Genomic DNA, 20,196 nt, shown 5'->3' with positions numbered 1-20,196 from the left:
TCCCATAGAAGTATGCCATTGATTCTAATAGCTTTGAGGAAAAAAATACATCCCTTGAGACATCTTAGGGATCTCATGTTGAGGCGGTTCCACATGCTCATGTTGTGGTTCATGTGCCGGCTCTCTAGTATGCTCCATCCTTCTTTTAGTGATGGGCTTGTCCTCCTTTTTTGAGCCAATATGGCAATCAGAGTGTCTACTTTAAGAACTCCTTTCTTCTGAATTGGTTGTTTACAACCATCTCAATGAGTTCTTTTGCCTCTTCAAGCATTTTTTTCAAGTGGAGTGATCCACCTGCAGAGCTGTCCAATGATATTTTGGACATCTCAGACAAACCATCATAGAATATACCTAGGATAGACCATTCTGAGAGCATGTCAGGAGGACATCTCCTGATCAGTTGCTTGTATCTTTCCCAAGCTTCATAGAGGGATTCACCTTCTTTTTGTCTAAAGGTTTGAACTTCCACTCTAATTTTGCTCATCTTCTGATCTAGAATGAACTTGGCCAAGAAACCATTGACCAACTTTTTCCAAGACTCTAGGCTTTCTTTAGGTTAAGAGTCCAACCATATCCTAGCTCTGTCTCTAATCGCAAAGGGAAAGAGCATAAGTCTGTAGACCTCAAGATCTACTCTATTAGTCTTAACAGTGTCATAGATTTGTAAGAATTTAGATAAGAACTGATGTGGATCTTCCAGTGGAAGTCCATGGAACTTGCAATTCTGTTGCATAAGAGAGACTAACTGAGGCTTAAGCTCAAAGTTATTTGCTCTAATGGCAGGTATGGAGATACTTCTTCTATAGAAATTAGAAGTTGGTATGGTGTAGTCACCAAGAACCTTTCTTGCATCTCCTTCATTGTTAGGCTCAGCTGCCATGCTTTCAGCTTCTTGTTCGAAAATCTTTGTGAGATTTCCTTCAGAGTGTTGTGCTTTAGCTTATTGCAGACACTTCTTAAGGTCCTCTCAGGTTCAGGATCAAGATTAAAGAGAGGTTCTTTATCTTTGTTCCTGCTCATAAACAAGAAAAGAAAGCAAAGAAAGAAAGAAAAGAAGTCTCTATGTCACAGTATAGAGAATTCCTTGTGAGATGTGAAGAAGAAAGAAGAATGATGATAGAAGAAGGAGAAGAAGAATTCGGCTATGAGGAGTAGAGATTTCGAAAATTAAGAAGTAGAAAGAGAAATAGGAAACAAAGATATTTTAATTGTAGTTTCTCTTTTTGTTTATTACTTAAAACTTGAAAACAAGAAACAAATTAAGAGTTAATATAACTAATTAATTAAAAAGATTTAAAAATTAAAGTGTGATTTTCGAAAAAGAAGAGAGAGAAATAGAAGGGAATTTTTCGAAAATAGAAGAGAAAGGAATTAGTTAGGAGGTTTTGAAAAAAAAGAAAGAGAAAACAAGTAACTAATTAAGAAAGATTTGAAATTAAGATAAGATAGAAAATTAGAAAAAGATTTGAATTTAAAATTTAAAATTAGAAAAGATAAGATAGAAGTTGAAAAGAGTTGAAAAAGATTTGATTTTAAAATTTGAAATTAGAAAAGATAAGATAAGAATTTGAAAAGATTTGAAAAAGATTTGAAAGAGATAAGATTTGAAATTTTGAAATTGAGTTTTAAAAATTGAATTTGAAATAAGATAAGATAAGATTTTTGAAATTTAAAGAAAGATAAAAAGATAAAATAGTAATTTGAAAAAGATATGATTTTTGAAAAGATTTGATTTTTAAGATAAGATAAGATAATGATTTTGAAATTAAAATTTGAAATATTTTTGAAATGTTTGAAAATTAAGATAAAAGAAAAGATATTTTTTAATTAATGAAGAAAGAGAAAAACAACTAAATGATACCAAACTTAAAATTTTTAGATCTAAAGACACTAAGTTTCGAAAATTTTAAAGAAAATCACCTAAAGACACCAAACTTAAAAATTTTTAAAGATCAAAACAAGAAGAAAAATAAGAACAACAAGAACAAACTCGAAAGATTCAAAGCAATTAAAGAACATACAATGGACACCAAACATAAGATTTGACACTAGACTCAAACAAAAGATACTATTTTTGAATTTTTTTTTTGAAAAAGACTCAAGAAAGTTCGAACTCTAACAAGAACAAGAACAAAAGACTCAAACAAAAGATAAAGATTAATAAAGAAAAGAAAAGGTTTTGAAAATTTTTTTATTTTTTTCGAAAAAGAAAATAAAAGACTCAAACAAAATTAAAAACAATACCTAATCTAAGCAACAAGATAATCCGTTAGTTTGTTCAAACTCGAACAATCCCCGGCAACGGCGCCAAAAACTTGGTGCGTGGAATTTAACTTTGCACAACTGAACCAGCAAGTGCACTGGGTCGTCCAAGTAATATCTGAGGTGAGTCAGGGTCGATCCCACGAGGATTGTCGGCTTGGATCAAAAAGTGGTTATCTTGTAAATCTTAGTCAGGAAAACAGAAAAAGTTGTGTAGTTGTTTAAGCGCATAAAAGTAAAATAAAGATAACGTTACTCAGTGGTTGTGAATTCAATGATAAGAAGATAGTTAAGGCTTCGGAGATGCTTTGTTCTTCTGGATCAATACATTCTTACTGTCTACTCCAACTGTGAATGATTTCTTCTATAACAGGCCGTATGTGATCAATGCTGGTTGAGAGGCTGCCAATCTTCCTCTAGGCTGAACACCAGGTTTAGTGCGCATCCAGTCTGAATGAGGATAAAGCTCCTGCAGTTCATTCCCTTGGTGATCCTACTCAAAACGCCACAGACAAGGTCGAATCTTCCGGATCAGAGAATATTGCGCCTTGGTTCTAGCCTTTACCACAAAGATCCTAATCTCCCCATACCTCGGCTGAACTGATGTCTCGAGAAGTCCCCAACGAAGTCGTGGATTAGCCGTCTAAGAGATGTATAATCAAGCTAGTGATTCATTGATATCCGATGAAAGACGCTCGCTGAACCCATGTAGAATAGAGATAACTTGTGACGGTTCAACTCATTCATAAGGTTGAAGAACGAAGATACATCTTAGAAGAGAATCAAACACGAATTGAAATAGAACAGTAGTACTTTTATTAATCCATAAAACATAATAAAACTTAAACAAAACATGCTAAAAACTATATGAAAATGATGTCAAAAAGCATATAAAATATCCACTCATCAGTAGGTAAAACAAAATCGTAAAATTAAAAGTGCAACACTTAGAAATAAGGATTAATTGCGTATGAAGAAAGCTAAGGTTCATAAACAAAAATATATAGAAAGCAAGATTAGAAGGTCAAGAGTACATAATAACAAGCTGCTAACTCAGCCTGCGAAGCTAAGGCTGGCCGGAGAATATTTATATATAAAGCCAACCCGACAAGTCCGGCTGCTAAATCCTGGACTGTCCCCCATCGCGCATCCCCAAGAGTCTATGCATAGCTTTTTCTCATATATAAAATTTTCTCATTGGGGGTATCCTTCCCGGGGATTTATACGTGCTCGGTCACCCTTACAACGTAGGGTCAACAGAGTATCGAGTCTCAACCTGGAACACGTGGTGGCAAGCCACTGTTCTTTACCCAAGGAAACTCATACTCAGATAAGATTGAGTGCATAAGCCACATAAACATTTATAATCATTCATAATCATTACACAATCATTCATTATAGTCATGGCATCACATATACTCTACTTCTTTGTACTTTTCATACATAATTCATCAATTTTCAACTTTACTTTACCCCCAAGTTATCACTTTTTTCTAACTTCATCTAATTACTAGGCATACTACTAAAATATAGGGCTAAAAGAGTAAAAATAGAGGTTTAGAGGTTCTAAATTAGGTTTTAAAACACAAATTAACTTTGCTGAAAACAAGGGTCCCGCGTACGCGTGGCCCACGCGTATGCGTGGATACGCATTTTTTCTTGCTCGTGTACGCGAGATGCCCAACCCGGAAGGGTTGGTCATGTCGTGTGCAGTGGTCGTGTACGCAAGATATGCAGAGTGGCAAAAATGTTGAATGCTGCAGAATTTCAATTTTGCACTCCGAACTTCCAACGTGTATAACTTTTTTGTTTTAAAATATTTTTCATTCGTTCTTTGAACGACATAAACTTCACTTTTCATATGAAATAAATTTGAAATAATTTGGGGTCCGGAAGCCGAGTTATGGCTCGCTGAAGTTTGGCCAAAAATCAAATTTTCACAAAAATCCTCAAACCTCTATTTTCATTAATTCACCATTCAATATCAACTTTCTATGCTCAAAAATCAGCATTAACACATACAATATCATAGCAACACAACTCTACACCCATCCATCACCCATCCTACCTCAATTTTAAATAATTCTCATACATGAACTTCACAATTATACCAACAAAATTATCAACAATCCATCATCTATACATATTCATTATTATCAACTTGCCAATGATCATTAAATCATCATTTATCATTCTATTTCCATTCTCAATATCAAATAACAAACCAATACTCAACCTAGTTCAACAAATACCATCAAGGCACTAAGCAATTCACATACTCATGCATTTCCACCTATCCTATGGTCATCTAACCTAAGTTTTCACAAGACATTATATATTAAATACGAGAAAGCAAAACCATACCTTGGCCGATTTCCTCTTATAACCCAAAGACAACCCACTAAGCAAGCCACAAGTTCAACTTCCAAAATCCAGCCTCCATAGTTTTCACCAAGCATTCAACATCCACAATTAAGCTCCAATTTACATATATACGCACCTAACACATATTATCACATATAAATATCCAAAATTCAATACCCAACACACTTAATCAAGGAATTAGCTAGGGTTCTAAAATTCTCACCTTACTCAAGCACCAATAAAGCAAGATTAAGTATTTTTCTCAAGCTAATCAGATTCTATAACAGAAAAAAATCAAAATCTCAACACCCACTTATACAATTTCAAAATTTGGAGAAGGAATAACTGAGATTAAAACTAAGACTTTCTTACCAAATTAGGCACTGGGCTTTGTAGAGCTCAACGCTGCAGACGCGTGGCTACAACCGGTAGGGCGATTGGAGCTTAAAGTGAGAAGATATGGTGGTTTGAATCAAAGCCAAAGGTTTTGTTCTCCTTCCCTTGTTCTTTCCTCAGCAGCGTGTTTCTCATGAGTTTGGGAAGGAATGAGCTGAGCTCATGGTGTTAGTGGAGTGTGGGTTGGGCCTTTGGCCCAATACGGGTCTGGTTTGGCCCGTGCGGCCCAATCTTGGGCCAAATTTTTTAAAATTAGTGTCAAAAATTATTATTTTAATTAGCTCTACCTCATTAAACTATAAAATTCATATTTCTAATTTTTTTTATTAAAAACTAATTTATTGATTAACTATTCACTGATTTTTACGGGGTTTACATATTGTAGGAGATCCACAAAGGGTGTTATGGACATCACTTGGGCGGAAAATCATTAGGTTAGAAGGTCATTAGAGCTTAATATTATTGGCTCACTATTATTAAAGATGTTATGGAGTATGTAAAGAACTGTCAAAAGTGCCAACTCCATGGCAATTATCATCAAGCCCCACCTTATAAACTCATCTCTATAATTTTGACACGACCATTTGCAAAGTGGGAAATGGATTTATTAGGTCTATTCCCTCAAGGGCCTGGTAAAGTAAAGTACCTAATAGTGGCCATAGACTATTTCACAAAGTGGATTGAAGATATGCCGCTAGCGAGCATCACCTCAAACTAATGTCAGAAGTTTGTCTGGGGAGAAGTTCTCGCTAGGTTTGGAATTTCTAAGGCAATCGTCATAGATAACGGGACGCAGTTCACGGACTCCAAATTTTGTGAACTATTCAGTAGACTGGGAATTCAGCAAATCTTTGCCTCAGTAGAGTACCCTCAAGAAAATGGACAGACTAAAACTGCAAACAAGGTAATTCTAAAAGGGTTGAAGAAGCGATTAGACGACATTCCAAGATCATGGGCTGATGAGCTATGGTCAGTGATATGGTTCTATCGTATTACAACTCAGTTCTCTACTGGAAAAACACTATTCTGACTTACCTATGGGGAAGAAGCAGTGATCCTAGTAGACATTGGAGAGCCCAGTCCATGAATTCTTCTTAGGAGTTTGATACAGCATGAAGGTCTTGACCTAATTGACGAGGTAAAGGCAGCAACCAACCTAGCAGAACAAGCCTTGAAGCAAAGAGTTGCTAAAAGGTATAATACCAAGGTGAAATCAAAGAACTTCCAAGCAGGAGCCTTGGTATTGAAGCAAGTTGATGCCAGGACCTCGGCATCCCAGGGAAAGTTGGCTCTAACTAGGAAGGTTCCTTTAGGGTTAAAGAGAATCTGGGCAAAGGGGAACCTAGATGGTTCCAACGTCCCAAGAAGTTGGAATGCTGTTCACTTGAAAGGTATTATTATTCTTAGGAGCATCCTGTAATAAAATAAATGAACTCTTTTTCTATACCTTAGGTTTTCAAAGAGGCCTGATCACTTTTTTTAAAAAAATTCATTAATAATACAACGTGATCTAATTTTTGAATGATTGTCATTTAAATTGCGTGCATTTTGTTGTTATTTCATTTTTCATGTGTAAGTGTTAATAATGGTACAACGGTATATCAAATACCTATCCTTAATTGAATGTTGAAGCCAAACGGCCAAGTAGTAACGCATTTATCAAAAAGCATCGATGAATAGGCGCATTAAATGCTAGTATCGGAAAGCAGTAAAAGCACAAGTCACAAAATTTAAAAGGCAATAAAGGTGGTAACGACTTAACCTAATCAAATTTTGTTTAAAAGTTTACAGAAGAGATAACGATGTCCCGAATAAACAAGAAAATGTTTGTCCATAAAAGGTAATACGAATTGCCTAGTTCAAAACACTTCAAATTTCAAAAAAAGGAATTATAAAATTTCTACATCTTTTTCATCTACCATTTTTTTGAAAACACTAACCTCGGAAACGTCCAAGTCGGGAGCTAAGAGTCTGATTTGGTCAAGGATATTCTGCTCGGCATCAAATATCCTGTCTACAACAACGCGCTCAGCTCGCTTATCTAATGTGTCAAGGGTTTCAATTTGAGTCATAAGCTTAAAAACTTGTTTCTTCAGATTTTTCACCTTCAAATCTAAAGAAGACTTTGCCTCCTTCAAGTTTGTTACATCACCTTGAAGGGTGGTTTGCTCCTCTTGATGGATGGCAAATGAAGTGTTTAGGCTCTTAACTTACGAGTTGACATTGGAAGTTTCTCTATCCTTCACCGCAAACTCAGCACAAAAGTTCAAGATCTCCACCTCGGCGTCTCAGACATAGGCATCTGAGCAAAGGAGCAACATCTAAACTTGAGGAAAGGTGTCCTCCAAGGGCATCTTAGCAAGTCCCAATCGGGTATCCTCAGTCAGCAGGAGTATGTCCACAAAGTCAAGAGCCCAAAATTCTTTCTCCAGCACACAACCAAATGAAGTCGAAGAAAGGAAATCAGAAGGCTCTTTACTTTTTTTCTTTGGCCTCTGCTTCTCTAGAGAGTTGGCAGGAAAATCTTCTTCCAAATTATGGTCTTCAAAACCCTGTCTTTCTCTGCTTCCTTCAAACCTGGGAGGCAGTGGCAGATTGCTCATTGTGGTCGACAAAGACACCCTGTTGCCACTAGGGTTAATCGGGAGGTTGGATTGAGATTGTAACCTCTTCTTCATAGCAGCAATAGCTACAATTCCTTCAACCATGGGGACTGCCAAAGAAAAAGATTTTTATAAGTTCATAAAGTTGGAAGAAAGGAATTCAAAATTTCGAAAACAAGCGCTGAGAACATAAAATTTGCTAATGTTGTTTCGAGCAGCATGCTCATCAACTATAATATCTCTCAAGCTAAGGGGGCATTCGTTCCATAGACTAATGAGCATGTTAATGCTCACGAGTTTGGAAGCAGTAATGCCATGAACTCGGATCTTCGAGGATGAGGCATTAAAATTCTAATAGAGGTTTTACCTTTTTTATTCCTCTAAAGTCATGAAAAAAGGTGTTGTACCCTCCACCCTTTCAATTTTGAAAATTTTTTTCTTTAAATCCGTTGTAGGATTCCTGAAAAAAATTAAATATTCTTCTATTGGGATTACCTCGGAAAGAGATAAACCTGTGGCCTTAGAAACTAAAAGGCATGGTTAAAGTAAAAAATAAAAAATAAAAAAAGACTCTAATAGAAAATTTGAGATCTAAGAATGAACATAATAATTCAAAGCTGCGAATGATAGCCCAGCTATTCGGGTGAAGTTGAGAAGGAGCACATCCAGTGTGCTTCAAAACGTTCATTTGAAAGTCAGAAAATGGAAGTCGGACTCCAAATCGAAAAAACAGGGTCTCATACATCCACAGCCATTTCGGAGGCGTTTCGGCATGTTCATTTATATGGCATAAGTGTTCATTGGACCCAGAACCAACAGTACATATAAATTACCTAAGTCAGAGTTAAAGATGGTCCCGGATTCTTGTAAGTTATCTAATTCCTCTTGGGTAATGAAAGAAGGTGTCGATTTCACTTACTCAGAAATCCAAGAGTAGATATACACCTCGAGCTCACTACCTGGATTGGTTGGAGGCACGGGAATAGGTCGGGTCCTCGGGAGTTTGGAAGTGCCAGCACGCTCACGAGTTACAACAACCTTTTTTCTCAGCATCTTAGGAAAAAATCTATAGGGGTACCACCACTATGTTACAAAGAGAAAACTTCGAAATCTACCTAGAAAATTCAAAAAAAACCCACCAAATTCTAGAATACTCAGAAAGGTGCGAGAAAACCTAGAAATTAAATGGGATAAATAAAACCTAAGTCAACACTACTAGAATTAGGAAAAACTAAAATAGTGGTACTCCTACTACGTTAGCCTAATCTGTGAAAATGAAAACGAGAGTCATGGAAGAAATGCATGTGACAATGAAGAAAAATGAAGGTTGCAAAGTGAAAAAAATTTACATAAAATACAAATACTGATGGATTGAATGATAAAAAGTAAAAGGAAAAAACCTTACTTGATTTTTGAAGATTATTGAATAATTTGATTGTTGGTGATCACGAAAAGCTAGCCTCTCTGCACTGAAATAGAAGCAGAGAAGAAAAAACAAGAAAAAAGATGAGGGAAACCTTGGGGAAGTTCTTTGGAGAGAGAAAATATTTTGAGAAAATGAAAAGTGAAAGTTAAAATGGAGTTATTTAATTAAAACTTAATGTGACATTGATTGATGGAGAAAAAAGTTGTAATAACCTCACGGTTCGTAAACCGAAAAAAGTTACAACAAGCATGAAAGTGAAAAGCTTTTCAAAGATTTTTCGCACTTAAAATTTAATAAATGAAAAAATCATTTAAGTCTGCTCTTGTAAACTTAGGTACCCTCGACAAGATCATTAAATCGAGAAATCCGAGTTAGTTGGGGCACTGTTCTAGACAAGATCAGCCGTTCAAAATCATAGTTAAATGAGAATATTATGTTACTAATTAACGGGTATATTATTAAGACTAATAAAGTCGTGATCTCATAAAACTAACAAACTATGACATTAAAACAGACATTAAAGATGGTAAATACCTAGAAAATCATTACCTTAGGAAAAATGAATAAAGAGAAAGGGAACTCATCAGATAAACTTTAACAAATACTAACATCTATAAATATTTCTGACTTAGGTATCGAAGTGTCTTGCAGGTAGTCTTCCCAATCTAATTTTAACGTCACTCAAATTAAGATCTCCGATCTCCTAATCTCATAAACTTGTAACCACAACTAAAAGTACGAACAGAGGTCTCTGACGCTAGATTTCTTTGAGAGCCTCTTAGCAGTAGTGTAGTAGTCCATGATTTCATAACAGAAGGCCAATAAAAGACAAAGACTATTCAGCTAATTAATATAATTCAATAATTAAAGAATAAAATTTAACTCCGAATAAATACAAAAATAACTATAAGAAAAAAAGAGATACCATGTTTGGTACAAAAAAGTAGCATAAATTTTTATTTTGCAAAAGTATTTCCTAACTAAGTCAGATCAAAACAGTGGTCCAAAAGGAATAAGAGAGAATTGTGATTAATAATGTGTGATACATTTCAGAATTTGACTCCGAACATTCCTATCCTGGTATTTAGCTTTCAAATGCACCCTGTTACCGTGTGATTTCTGATGTACATGCTTTGATATTTAATACATAAATGTGATTAATAATAAGGATGTGATTTTCATTTCAGATTTTTGGAAACTCATATATACAAGTGGAATTGTTTGTGATGCCACTTCTTGTTTTGCTTCTCAATTTCAGCCCAAGAATTAAAGGGACCGCAACAGAAGAATAGCTGCTATGATTAGCAATGCTACGGTGCACAATAATGCCTGCAAGTTGATCAACACCACATTGGCATTTATGAAGTGATAGAGTGAGTTGCAATTAAGTGACAAAAACTACACTATTATCTATGTGATTGTGTGATGAATGGTTCAAGTCTTCCATGAAACTTTATCTCTGTTGAAAAAAACAAGAATGGAAGCATGGATTTTAATAGCTTCACTAAACATCTTAGTGTACCTTTAGGCTATTTAAACGCGTAGAGATAGTTACACTGCGGTTTTGAGAACGGGATCGAATCAGCCATCAGATCGATCTAGTTCAAAGTAAAAATCTTTTGACAACGAATCAATTAAAAATCGAAAAGATTGGTAAAATTGGTTGAATAATGTGATTTTTTTGTAATTAACTGATTTAAAATAATAAATAATATTTTATTTTTGAAATTATATATTTATATATAAATATATTATTTTATTATATCTAATTCAACTCTGATTAAAATTTGGTTAAACCAATAACCGATTAGATTTTCAGGATTTACTTGCACATTGTTACCAAGTGACATAAACACGATGGACACACATTTGTTGATTGTTCTAATAAGACATAAATTTCGTTGTAACATTGTTAAATATATGTATAGAGGGAAAGAAGTTACTGTAATTGCGGAGGCTCCAAGACCAGCCCTTTCCCTAGGATCCTTTCGATAGTAATTTCTGAAATAGAGAATTGTTGCAAAGTACCACAGAGGTGGACATACAAATCCTAAAAGGAATCTGAAATAACAAGCAAAAGTCATGAGAGGCCTAAGACAAGAACAAGAAGAACAAAGTGAAGAAAGGAATTTATAAATTGATATGTAAAATACTTACGAGAACCATCCAATTCCGCAGCCAAAACATGGAAGGGGTTTGTCATAAAGTCCAATTTGCAAGTCCTCTGGATCTCTAATCAAATAATATTTTCCCTTTTCTTGCTCTGTGTCATCTGGCGCTTGAGCTGCCACGACAATTGACAGTGTTTTAGAAGAACTTGATCAAAGAGTTTGTATACTAAAAATCAACTACTATATGTTTGTGTATTTTGTATTTTAACACATATTTTATATTGATTTAGTAGTTGATTTTTTATACACAAGTATCATGCTTACAAATGCTTCTAGCATCTCTCTTTACTTTTTGTTTGGTAGTTGGTACATTATCAGATCAATATCTCTAAATAGAATACAAATAAATGGAAATGAATTACCTCTAAAAATTGGATAACTTGGTACACTTGGCCTCAAAAGATTAACATGTTTATCAGAGACTGATGTGGCCAATTCGACTCCGTTTCGCAAATTAACAGTCTCTTCATTAGCAAGACCTGTGACATCAAAGTGAATCACAATTCATGGTAAGTGTGTTGGATCAAGTTATTTCTTCATAGTTCTAAATTCCCTATAAATGAATGCTTTACAGTGAAAAGTAGTGAACACTATACAGCAATCCAAACCTGCTAGTGCAAGTGTACTATATTTGAACAGTGCTATGCATCTAACTTAGGTGCACCAATAATAAAGATGTTACATAATTGTACATCAAATTTTGGGTAAATGACATAAAAGAAATCTAATGGAGTATAATATTTCTTAAATGTCCTTAATGGTTCTACGTTACATGCATGTTCTGAAATTAGTTTTTTTTAGTTGTAAAAATCGGACCGGACCGGCCGGTTCGACCGGAAAACCGGACCCTATATCGGTCCGGTCCAGTGTTTGAACCGCACAAGAAATTGAACCGGTGCGAACCGGTGAGGTGGTCTGACCGAACCACTTGGAAGAAAATATTTCCAAAATGCTTGAAGTAGGGTTTGAATCCCTGCCCTCAAGGAAACCAAAAAGCTCCACAACCACCAGGCCATTATAATTTCTGTTAAAATTTATGCAAATTATAATACATATAGATATCTTCTATCAAATAGTTTACTTTTATTTAATTTATTTTAATTTTAATTATAAACTCACTTTTTTTTTATAATTTTATAATATCTATTAATATTATTTTTTAATAAATACTTGTAGTATATAATAGTATAAAAGATATAAACTAATTAATAAATTATTAAAATTTAAAAATAATAGTTATTTTAATATAAAAACAAAATAAAAATATTTATGATAAAGTAAAAATAATAAAATATTTATTGTTCATGTTCCATATTGTTTTAAAATAACTTGATATTTTAAAATGTTAGTAAAAATATGTATTTTAAATTTTAATTTTAAACTTTTATTTTTTATTTTTTATTTATATAAGACCGAGTCAACCGGTTCAACCAGTAACCCAACGGTTGAACCAGTGATCCAGTGATCCAGTGACCTGACCGGTTCGATCACCGGTTCGGTTCTGACAACTATGACTAAAAGTCTAACCATGTTCAAAGTAAATCAAATACATTGGTTTCGAATCAAAACCACTTAATTCGATTTACTGTATTTTGATACACGAACAAGTAAATCAAGTACATTACAAATTTTTATAGTACTCATAACATCTTCTAAGTCATTTACAATAATTACAAAAAATATTTACAATAAAAAATTTTAAAATTTTATAAAAATGCTTACTTTAAAATTGTTATTAAAATTTTAGTTGTCCTGGTTATAAAATGAATAATTACAATAAAAGTTTTTAAAAATTATAATAATATATAAAACAAAATGAATGAACAATTTAAAAATAGGACAATCTTTTTAATATTGGAAGCCAATTAATTTAAAAACGTGATTTAAAAAATAAATCCTTCCCATAATTACATAATTATAAATTTATGATACGAAAAATACTTCCCAAAAAAATATTCTAATACTTGGAAGGAAGGATCTAAATGTCTTAATTTTGAGGAGGTCGGAGATATAAATGTATTTTCTAATTTTCAAAGACCAAAATATCCGTGAGACAAAAGATTAAGGACCTATTTGTCTTTTTCACTTAAAATTTTTACACAACTACTTTTTTTACTCTAAGAAACTAATCGTATTTTTTCGCCCTTGGTGAAATAACAGCAAAACTCTTTCATGCTTTTGGCAGTTTGGTTTTTTAGTATATCAAGACTCTACTGTAATAGTCACACTTATTCAAATTGCAACATTCGAAAATTATAGCATAATTTATTAATTAAATTATCCAGATAAGGATGAATACTATGTGTGGAAAATTAGGATCAGAAACTGTTTATAATTCTCAGAGTTAGACCAGTCAATACTACATCAAATTGATGATTTGTTTTCTCATTAGAACCTACCAACTATGTTTATGCAATTTATTTAGAGGAGTTATCTGCTTAATGATATTAAGGGTTTTTCTTCTAAGTGCAAAAAGCATTGCGTTTTTAAGTTTTTAATGCATTAAATAATCTTTTAGAAAGTGTTGAGTACCTTTATCCATAGAAATCGGAGCTAGTTGGCAAACTCAGCCTTTTAGCTGTTCAAACAACTGCTGGAAATCCCTGTTTGACACAATCCAATGTAATGTTAGACAAAATCATAAGTTGAGAGTCCAGCATGGCAGAAGAATACACAACAGTTGCAAGATATTGCATATCAAATTCCCCGAGACTATGATGTTAGAATTTTCTTCTATTGATAGTTGGCTTTTGACTTTATAAAAACAGTTTAAATGCTTAAACCTAATATTCTTGTAAGTTATAAAATGATGGAGTGATCCATTTTAGGTTTTAAATGTCATGTATTATTGGGATCTCTTGTAATCTAAGTTTTTTATGGTTAAGACCTGATCATTATATATACATGTTATAAGTAAAAAATTCACCCTTTTATCTAATTTGCTAAGGGATTCATTACTTGCCACCTCTAAAGAGATTCGACAGGATGTGTGTTGTCAAGTACCGAATCCTCACAAATATTATCCCCCAACTACTTGGCTCATGAAATTCCAGAAGTATATATATAGTTATCTTCCATTCGTTATTTCAAATTCCTAGTATTAAGTCTTTAAAAATGCTATTTGTGTATAAATACATGTAGTTTAATTTATTTTCAATGTGTATTTGTATTCCAACATGTATTTTATACTGGTGATTGACTTTGGTGATTGATTTGTGTGTACACGTAGCATAATTGTAAATCCATAATATTAATATCTAACATATAGAACTCAGAAAATCTTTAAGAGAATTAATGAAATATTCAAAGAGATCCAAGAATGAACATTTAGGGTGAGAAATATGTGACTTTTAAGATTTTGATATTCATGAGACCAAAAGTAGTTGATCATCTAAAACTCTAATAATCATGGCACCTAAGAAAAAGAAGAATCAGATGCTAAAGCAAAAAAGGTCAAGAACATGTGCATAAGACTAGCAAGAACACCTCTCAAATTTTCATAGATATTCTATTACTTGAGCAAACAAACATGGATGAATTTAAGTTATATAAAGAAGTAACAAGAATTGCAGAAAATAATGGTCGGAAGAATCAAAGTTTATTAATTAGGGCAACATACACACAAAGAAATTTCTATGAACTATGAATCAGAACTTCAGAAGAAGGAAAATTAGTTACCAATTATAGAAAAGCTAAAACAGAAAACAAAACATGAGAAAACTGATCAAAATCAGAAGAAAAACTCGCCTTGAAATAGCAATAACAAGAAGTTCCACTGATCAGGAGAGAGAGAGAGAGAGAGAGAGAGAGAGAGAGAGAGAGAGAGAGAGAGAGAGAGAGAGAGAGAGAGAGAGAGAGAGAGAGAGAGAGAGAGAGAGAGAGAGAGAGAGAGAGAGAGAGAGAGAGAGAGAGAGAGAGAGAGAGAGAGAGTTTGTATTGAATGGTAGGTATTGTACCCAAAAAAATAAAAAACTGGGCTAAAAGTTCAATTTATGTTTCTTCATTGAATTGGTGCTTGACCTTCATTTTAACATTATACAACTGAAGCTAAACAGAGTTGACTCTGTTCTGTCTCTTCTTGTTGTCTTAAAATGAAACTGTGAAAACCATTATACTCTTTAGTTTCTTTTTTTAATATATAAAGTTGCGTGGGAATGAATAATCATAGAAACTAAGTTGCCTTTTGGTTGGTCTCAGCAGTTACAACTTACTAGAAAGAAGAGAGAGATTTTGAGTTTTTTGAATTCACTAATATGGTAAATCACGCTTTCTTACAATGCAAGTTATTTCTTATATACAACATGCTGCTAACTATCTTCTCTTGATAGAAATAACTATGATAGATATCTCTTAACAAATTCCTATCAGCTAGTAAATTACATGATTTGCCAAGTCTTGTTCATCTCCCAAGTCTTTAATTCGACTCAAATGACATCTCTCCAACAAGAGTGACTAATAGCTTCATCATAGTGTTTGGGTTCAGTGATGGAAGAGACAACCAAGAAAAACACCTTATATGCATGTAACAAGTTCTCATATAAATGATTAGATATGATTTGATGCAGCAACAGAATTTGGGAATATAGAATTGAAGACATGAACTGTTGTATTAAAAGGCAAATGATCCTCATAGAAGACTACATTTTGAGACACACTCATAGAAATACTCCCTTAGAAGACTATATTTCTCTCTATTATCCCATTTTGTCGAGGACTTTCTCTCGGAGTTTGGAAGTCCTGCATCTCACAACCAAATTGACAATCAAATGCACCCACTCATTGTGAAGTATAAGACAATTGTGAGACATAAGTATTTTGAGATAATTATTTTGTCCCAATATGGATGCAACGACAACTTGTTTATTAGGCAATTTTATTTTTATTGGCTTTATGAAATGCAACTAGAGAATGGGTTATATGGATATAGTGGAACTTATCAATGATCCAAGAGTCACCATTTTTCAGAGACATTTTCATGAGCACAACTTGGAGTATAGCCTTTTATCTACCTCCAAATCATCTGCCTATGCCACTTTTACCATGTGAGAAACTTGCAGCAAATTAAAATGAATGGACAAGAACAAGAGAGTTTTCAATTTTAAATTTTCTGAATTCACTAATTATAATATGGTAAATCATACTTTCTTACCGTGTAAGTTATTCCTTATATACAACTACTAAAACAAACGGCTTAAACCGTCTTGCCTAATTTATATATGTAATCTTTTTTGTTATTTTTAAAATTTCAACTCATAATAATAATAATAATAATAATATTATTATTATTATTATTATTATTATTATTATTATTATTATTATTAAAAGAACAAACTACTTATCATTTTAACTAATCATACTATTATTATTATTAAATAAAACTAACAAACATCTTAGTGCCTAATAATCTATAATAAAGTAAACAGACAACAATAATATGACATCATCATATACTGCATTGTCCGTTGATGCCATTGTTTCTTATGACAGAATTTAGATAGTGTGTCATTTTGTTCATTCTTTTTCTCTTACAATGTTTTCTATTATTTATATAATAATCGTGTATCATTAAGGGTAGGAGATAAATTGATTTTATTAACTTTGATGTTTTGTGCTTTCTAACATCCCTTTACAACAAAACTTATTTCATCCATGAAATATAATATATTGAAATTTATACAAATACGACCAATAATTTAAAGGGAAGTTTTCTGATGAGGATGAGAAATTATTATTATTATTGTTGTTGTTGTTGAGTCGCATATTTAAAAATACAGTAATGTTCTCAATAATAATTTATTACAACTCGAATATATTGAATTTATTAGTTAGGATGTTACAATATTTATAAAGATAATAAGCTAAAAAGAATAAATCATAACTCCATCATTTTGAGCATGCCTTCTAATTTAAATCAGAAGACAATTAAATTTTTTAGTATTTACCCATTTAGGTTTTAAAAAATTTTGAATTAGACATTTTAGTTCTCAACAAAAATTAATTATTTGGTTAGTATCCAATATTTAATTTTGTCAATCACTTAAGTTCCTACTCCAATTTGTTTCGTCAAGTCTAGCCGAAAATATCTTACGTATTACGTTAACTTGTTACGTCACACAATTAGTGCCATGTGGATAAAAAAGACAAAATGGTTTCTGATCTCTTTTGTACAAAAACGACGTCATATTCCCCCAAATTTTGGTCGTCTTTCCCATAACCCTAACTCTTTACATTGAACTGCTTTCCTCCCCCAAATTATAGAATGGCAACCGTTGAAAGCTTGTCAACTCCAAGTGCTAGAGAAGGAAAAGCATTAGCAGTGATCGAAGCATTGGAAGCACATCTATTGGAGGGAGGAATCGAATGGTGTGACACCCTAACTTTTAGCACCTCATGATCGTACTAAAAGTTCGAGTGCTACTTACCTCTAAACCTTTTTAATTATATACTATCTTTATTTAATATTGAGCCTTCGCGAACACGAACCGAAACTTTAATCAAGAAAACAAAAGGGTATTTACTTAAACCTCTTAATCACAAAATACATATATATTCACATAGCAATATATACATAGACTTATTCAAATAATTTCAATTACAAGTCTTACCCCTCTAAAAACCAAAATAATAGCCGACGGGGAGAAAATAAATTCTAACAACTCAACTCGTGAATACAATCTTCTATGCTCCTGTAGCTCCGGACTAAACCTTCGCACCTGTAGCTGAAAGGAGGTGGAAATAGGGGGTAAGAACTGGAGAGTTCTTAGTAGGGTCGGGGTTAGAAGTTAAGTTCATTTTATATATACTTGGTCAGCAATAACAATCAACAAGGTACCATCTAGTTCAACAATTAAAGAATACAGAATTCAAACAAAGGAATAGCACACCCACAATCACAGAAAATACACTCACAAACAATTATGCACAAATAATTATGATGCATGTCTATCCCTAGTGCAAGTAATGAGCTCATCTGTCAGTTTCGACCTGCGCCTGACGCAACTCATTAACCTTTGTCTGAGTTTGGTTTCCAGTGCCATAACCTCTGTGAGCAACCTCTGTCTTACAGGTGCGACTCTCTTGAGCCGATATATGCAAACATAACCTCTGTAAGCAACCTCGGTCTTACAGGTGAGGCTCTCTCTGGCCAATGTATGTATTAATAACCTCTATGAGCAACCTCTGTCTTACAGGTGCGACCATCCCCTGGATTGACCGATGTATCTCTGGAAGCAAATCTCGGTGGGCTCACCACCATATCTCTGCTCGTTTTCAGCAGGTATATAATCATCTCAGCTCGTTCTCAAGGCCAAACAATACTTCTACTTATCCCCTTTTCGTTTCGTTCTTTCTTTTGTTTCTTTTATTCCTACTCTCTACTCTCCTATGGCAGAGGTTCTTTAGATTCTTTTAATCTTTGCTCTTTGCTCTTCTATGACAGAGGTTTCTTTAATATTTTTCTTTTCTTTTCTTTTCTTTTCTTTTCTTTCTTTCTTCTTCTTTTCTTTCCTATCATTCTATAATATAAATTATCTTCACATTATTCACTTGCCTCTCTCTAAGTGTCTTATAGAAAAGAATTATAAAGTTCTTTAATTAAGTCTGCGTTCTCTAAAGCTTTTAGGATTACTTTGCTTGCTTGCTTACTCATTAATATTACACATTATAATATTCTTACAAAATAATATCTTTGATAAATACTAATTATAATAATGATTTATTTTAATATAAATGAGTAATTTTAAAGAAGTATTTAAAATAATATTTATAATCTCCTTTTAAAACTTAGTTTATAAAACCTTATTTTTAAAACTTTTATTAATTACTTTCTAAATCACGAGCTTTTTAATATTCTATTTTTAACTTCAATATTTTATAAAAATATATTTGAACCCTCACTTATTTTCATATAAAATAATTTTGAAATCATTTGGGAATCCGGAAGCCTAAGTTATGACTTGCCGAAGTTCGGCCAAAAACCAACTTTACACAAAATCTCAAAACCTCAATTTTCTTTAAAACCCAACTCAAACTCAACATGCTATACACTAAACTCATCAACACAATATATATATATATATATATATATATATATATATATATCTTTTTCATCATCACAATAACCTACACACCCTACCATTTCTCAATCTTAACAATCCCTTTCATCAATTTCCCGAATACAACATCAAGATTATCACTCACCAATTCAATATATACATACACATGCATTCATATCATTATCTCAATCATCATCAACCAATCACTTAACATTCCATCATCAAAAATAGCAAACAACATCAAGGGTGCTAATCATTAAATATACTAATACGTTCCAACCTATCCTATGGTCATCTAGCCTAAGTTTTCATAGAATATTATATATTAAATACGAGAAACCTAAACCATACCTTGACAGATTTTCTCGTATCACCCAAGACAACCCACTAGGCAAGATTGCAAGCCCTCACACCAAAAATCCAACAACCAATACCAATTTCCAAGCCTCCAACTTCCACAAATATGCTTCAGTTCTTATACATATATCACCTAATACATAACATCACATATCAATATACAAGATTCAATACCTAACACATGTAATCAAGGAATTGACTAGGGTTAATAATCCTTATCTTAGATGTGCCACAATTAAGCAAAAGCCCACTAATCCCTCAAGTCAATTTGATCCTAAAACATCAAATTAACCAAGTTCTCAACATCCCCAAAACCATGAAATTTTCGGATTTGAGAAGAGAGAATTAAAACTAAGAATCGGGTTTCCTACCTTATAATATACTGGACTTTGTAGAGCTCATCACTGCGGACGCGTGGTCCCAAATGGTGTGGTGATCGGAGCTCGGAGCGAGAAGTTATGTCAGATTGAAATCAAACCATGGATTAGGTTTTGATGCTCTTGTTCCCTCCTTCCACAAACTGTTTCTGCGTGCTTCAATGTGTGAAAGGAAGGGAAATGAGC

At 33.2% G+C, this 20,196-nt stretch overlaps 2 protein-coding genes, 1 long non-coding RNA gene and 1 other non-coding gene across 4 annotated transcripts; 2 read left to right on the top strand and 2 right to left on the bottom strand.

Annotated features, from left to right (window-relative positions):
* The first annotated feature begins 369 nt into the window (after positions 1–369).
* On the top strand, positions 370–478 carry LOC112739052 (small nucleolar RNA R71). The gene has a single exon (XR_003169992.1). It is a non-coding gene; the product is annotated as a small nucleolar RNA R71 (small nucleolar RNA).
* A 5,142-nt stretch (positions 479–5,620) lies between these two features.
* LOC140177592 (uncharacterized) lies at positions 5,621–7,231 on the top strand. The gene is made up of 4 exons (XM_072210722.1): positions 5,621–5,654; positions 5,805–5,991; positions 6,121–6,413; positions 7,119–7,231. The coding sequence occupies exons 1-4, from the start codon at positions 5,621–5,623 to the stop codon at positions 7,229–7,231; spliced, it is 627 nt and encodes a 208-aa protein (XP_072066823.1).
* Positions 7,232–10,050: 2,819 nt separating this feature from the next.
* On the bottom strand, positions 10,051–15,180 carry LOC112738299 (uncharacterized). Its single transcript, XM_025788677.3, has 6 exons — positions 14,970–15,180; positions 13,755–13,825; positions 11,585–11,701; positions 11,209–11,335; positions 10,995–11,112; positions 10,051–10,380 (listed from the first exon to the last, which is right to left on the bottom strand). Exons 2-6 carry the CDS (start codon positions 13,762–13,764, stop codon positions 10,318–10,320), a joined length of 435 nt encoding a protein of 144 aa, XP_025644462.1. The 5' UTR covers positions 13,765–13,825; positions 14,970–15,180; the 3' UTR covers positions 10,051–10,317.
* A 2,569-nt stretch (positions 15,181–17,749) lies between these two features.
* On the bottom strand, positions 17,750–20,177 carry LOC140177952 (uncharacterized). The gene is made up of 3 exons (XR_011869706.1): positions 20,005–20,177; positions 19,628–19,907; positions 17,750–17,941 (listed from the first exon to the last, which is right to left on the bottom strand). It is a non-coding gene; the product is annotated as an uncharacterized lncRNA (long non-coding RNA).
* Between the last annotated feature and the right edge of the window lie 19 nt (positions 20,178–20,196).

Source organism: Arachis hypogaea, chromosome 13, assembly GCF_003086295.3.
Source record: "Arachis hypogaea cultivar Tifrunner chromosome 13, arahy.Tifrunner.gnm2.J5K5, whole genome shotgun sequence".
In the NCBI taxonomy this organism is placed as follows: Eukaryota; Viridiplantae; Streptophyta; class Magnoliopsida; order Fabales; family Fabaceae; genus Arachis; species Arachis hypogaea.
This window is presented reverse-complemented; position numbering and strand designations above follow the sequence as displayed.

Bases quoted from the DNA above. Each gene is read 5' to 3' on its own strand.
- LOC140177592 (XM_072210722.1), top strand. From the start codon at position 5,621: ATGGATTTATTAGGTCTATTCCCTCAAGGGCCTG. The intron at 5,992-6,120 runs GTCAGTGATATG...AATTCTTCTTAG, and splicing joins TCATGGGCTGATGAGCTATG to GAGTTTGATACAGCATGAAG. The intron at 6,414-7,118 runs GTATTATTATTC...TTGTTTCTTCAG, and splicing joins GAATGCTGTTCACTTGAAAG to ATTTTTCACCTTCAAATCTA.
- LOC112738299 (XM_025788677.3), bottom strand. The intron at 11,113-11,208 runs GTAAGTATTTTA...TTGTTATTTCAG, and splicing joins TGCGGAATTGGATGGTTCTC to ATTCCTTTTAGGATTTGTAT. The intron at 10,381-10,994 runs GTAACTTCTTTC...ATCAACTTGCAG, and splicing joins TTGGAGCCTCCGCAATTACA to GCATTATTGTGCACCGTAGC.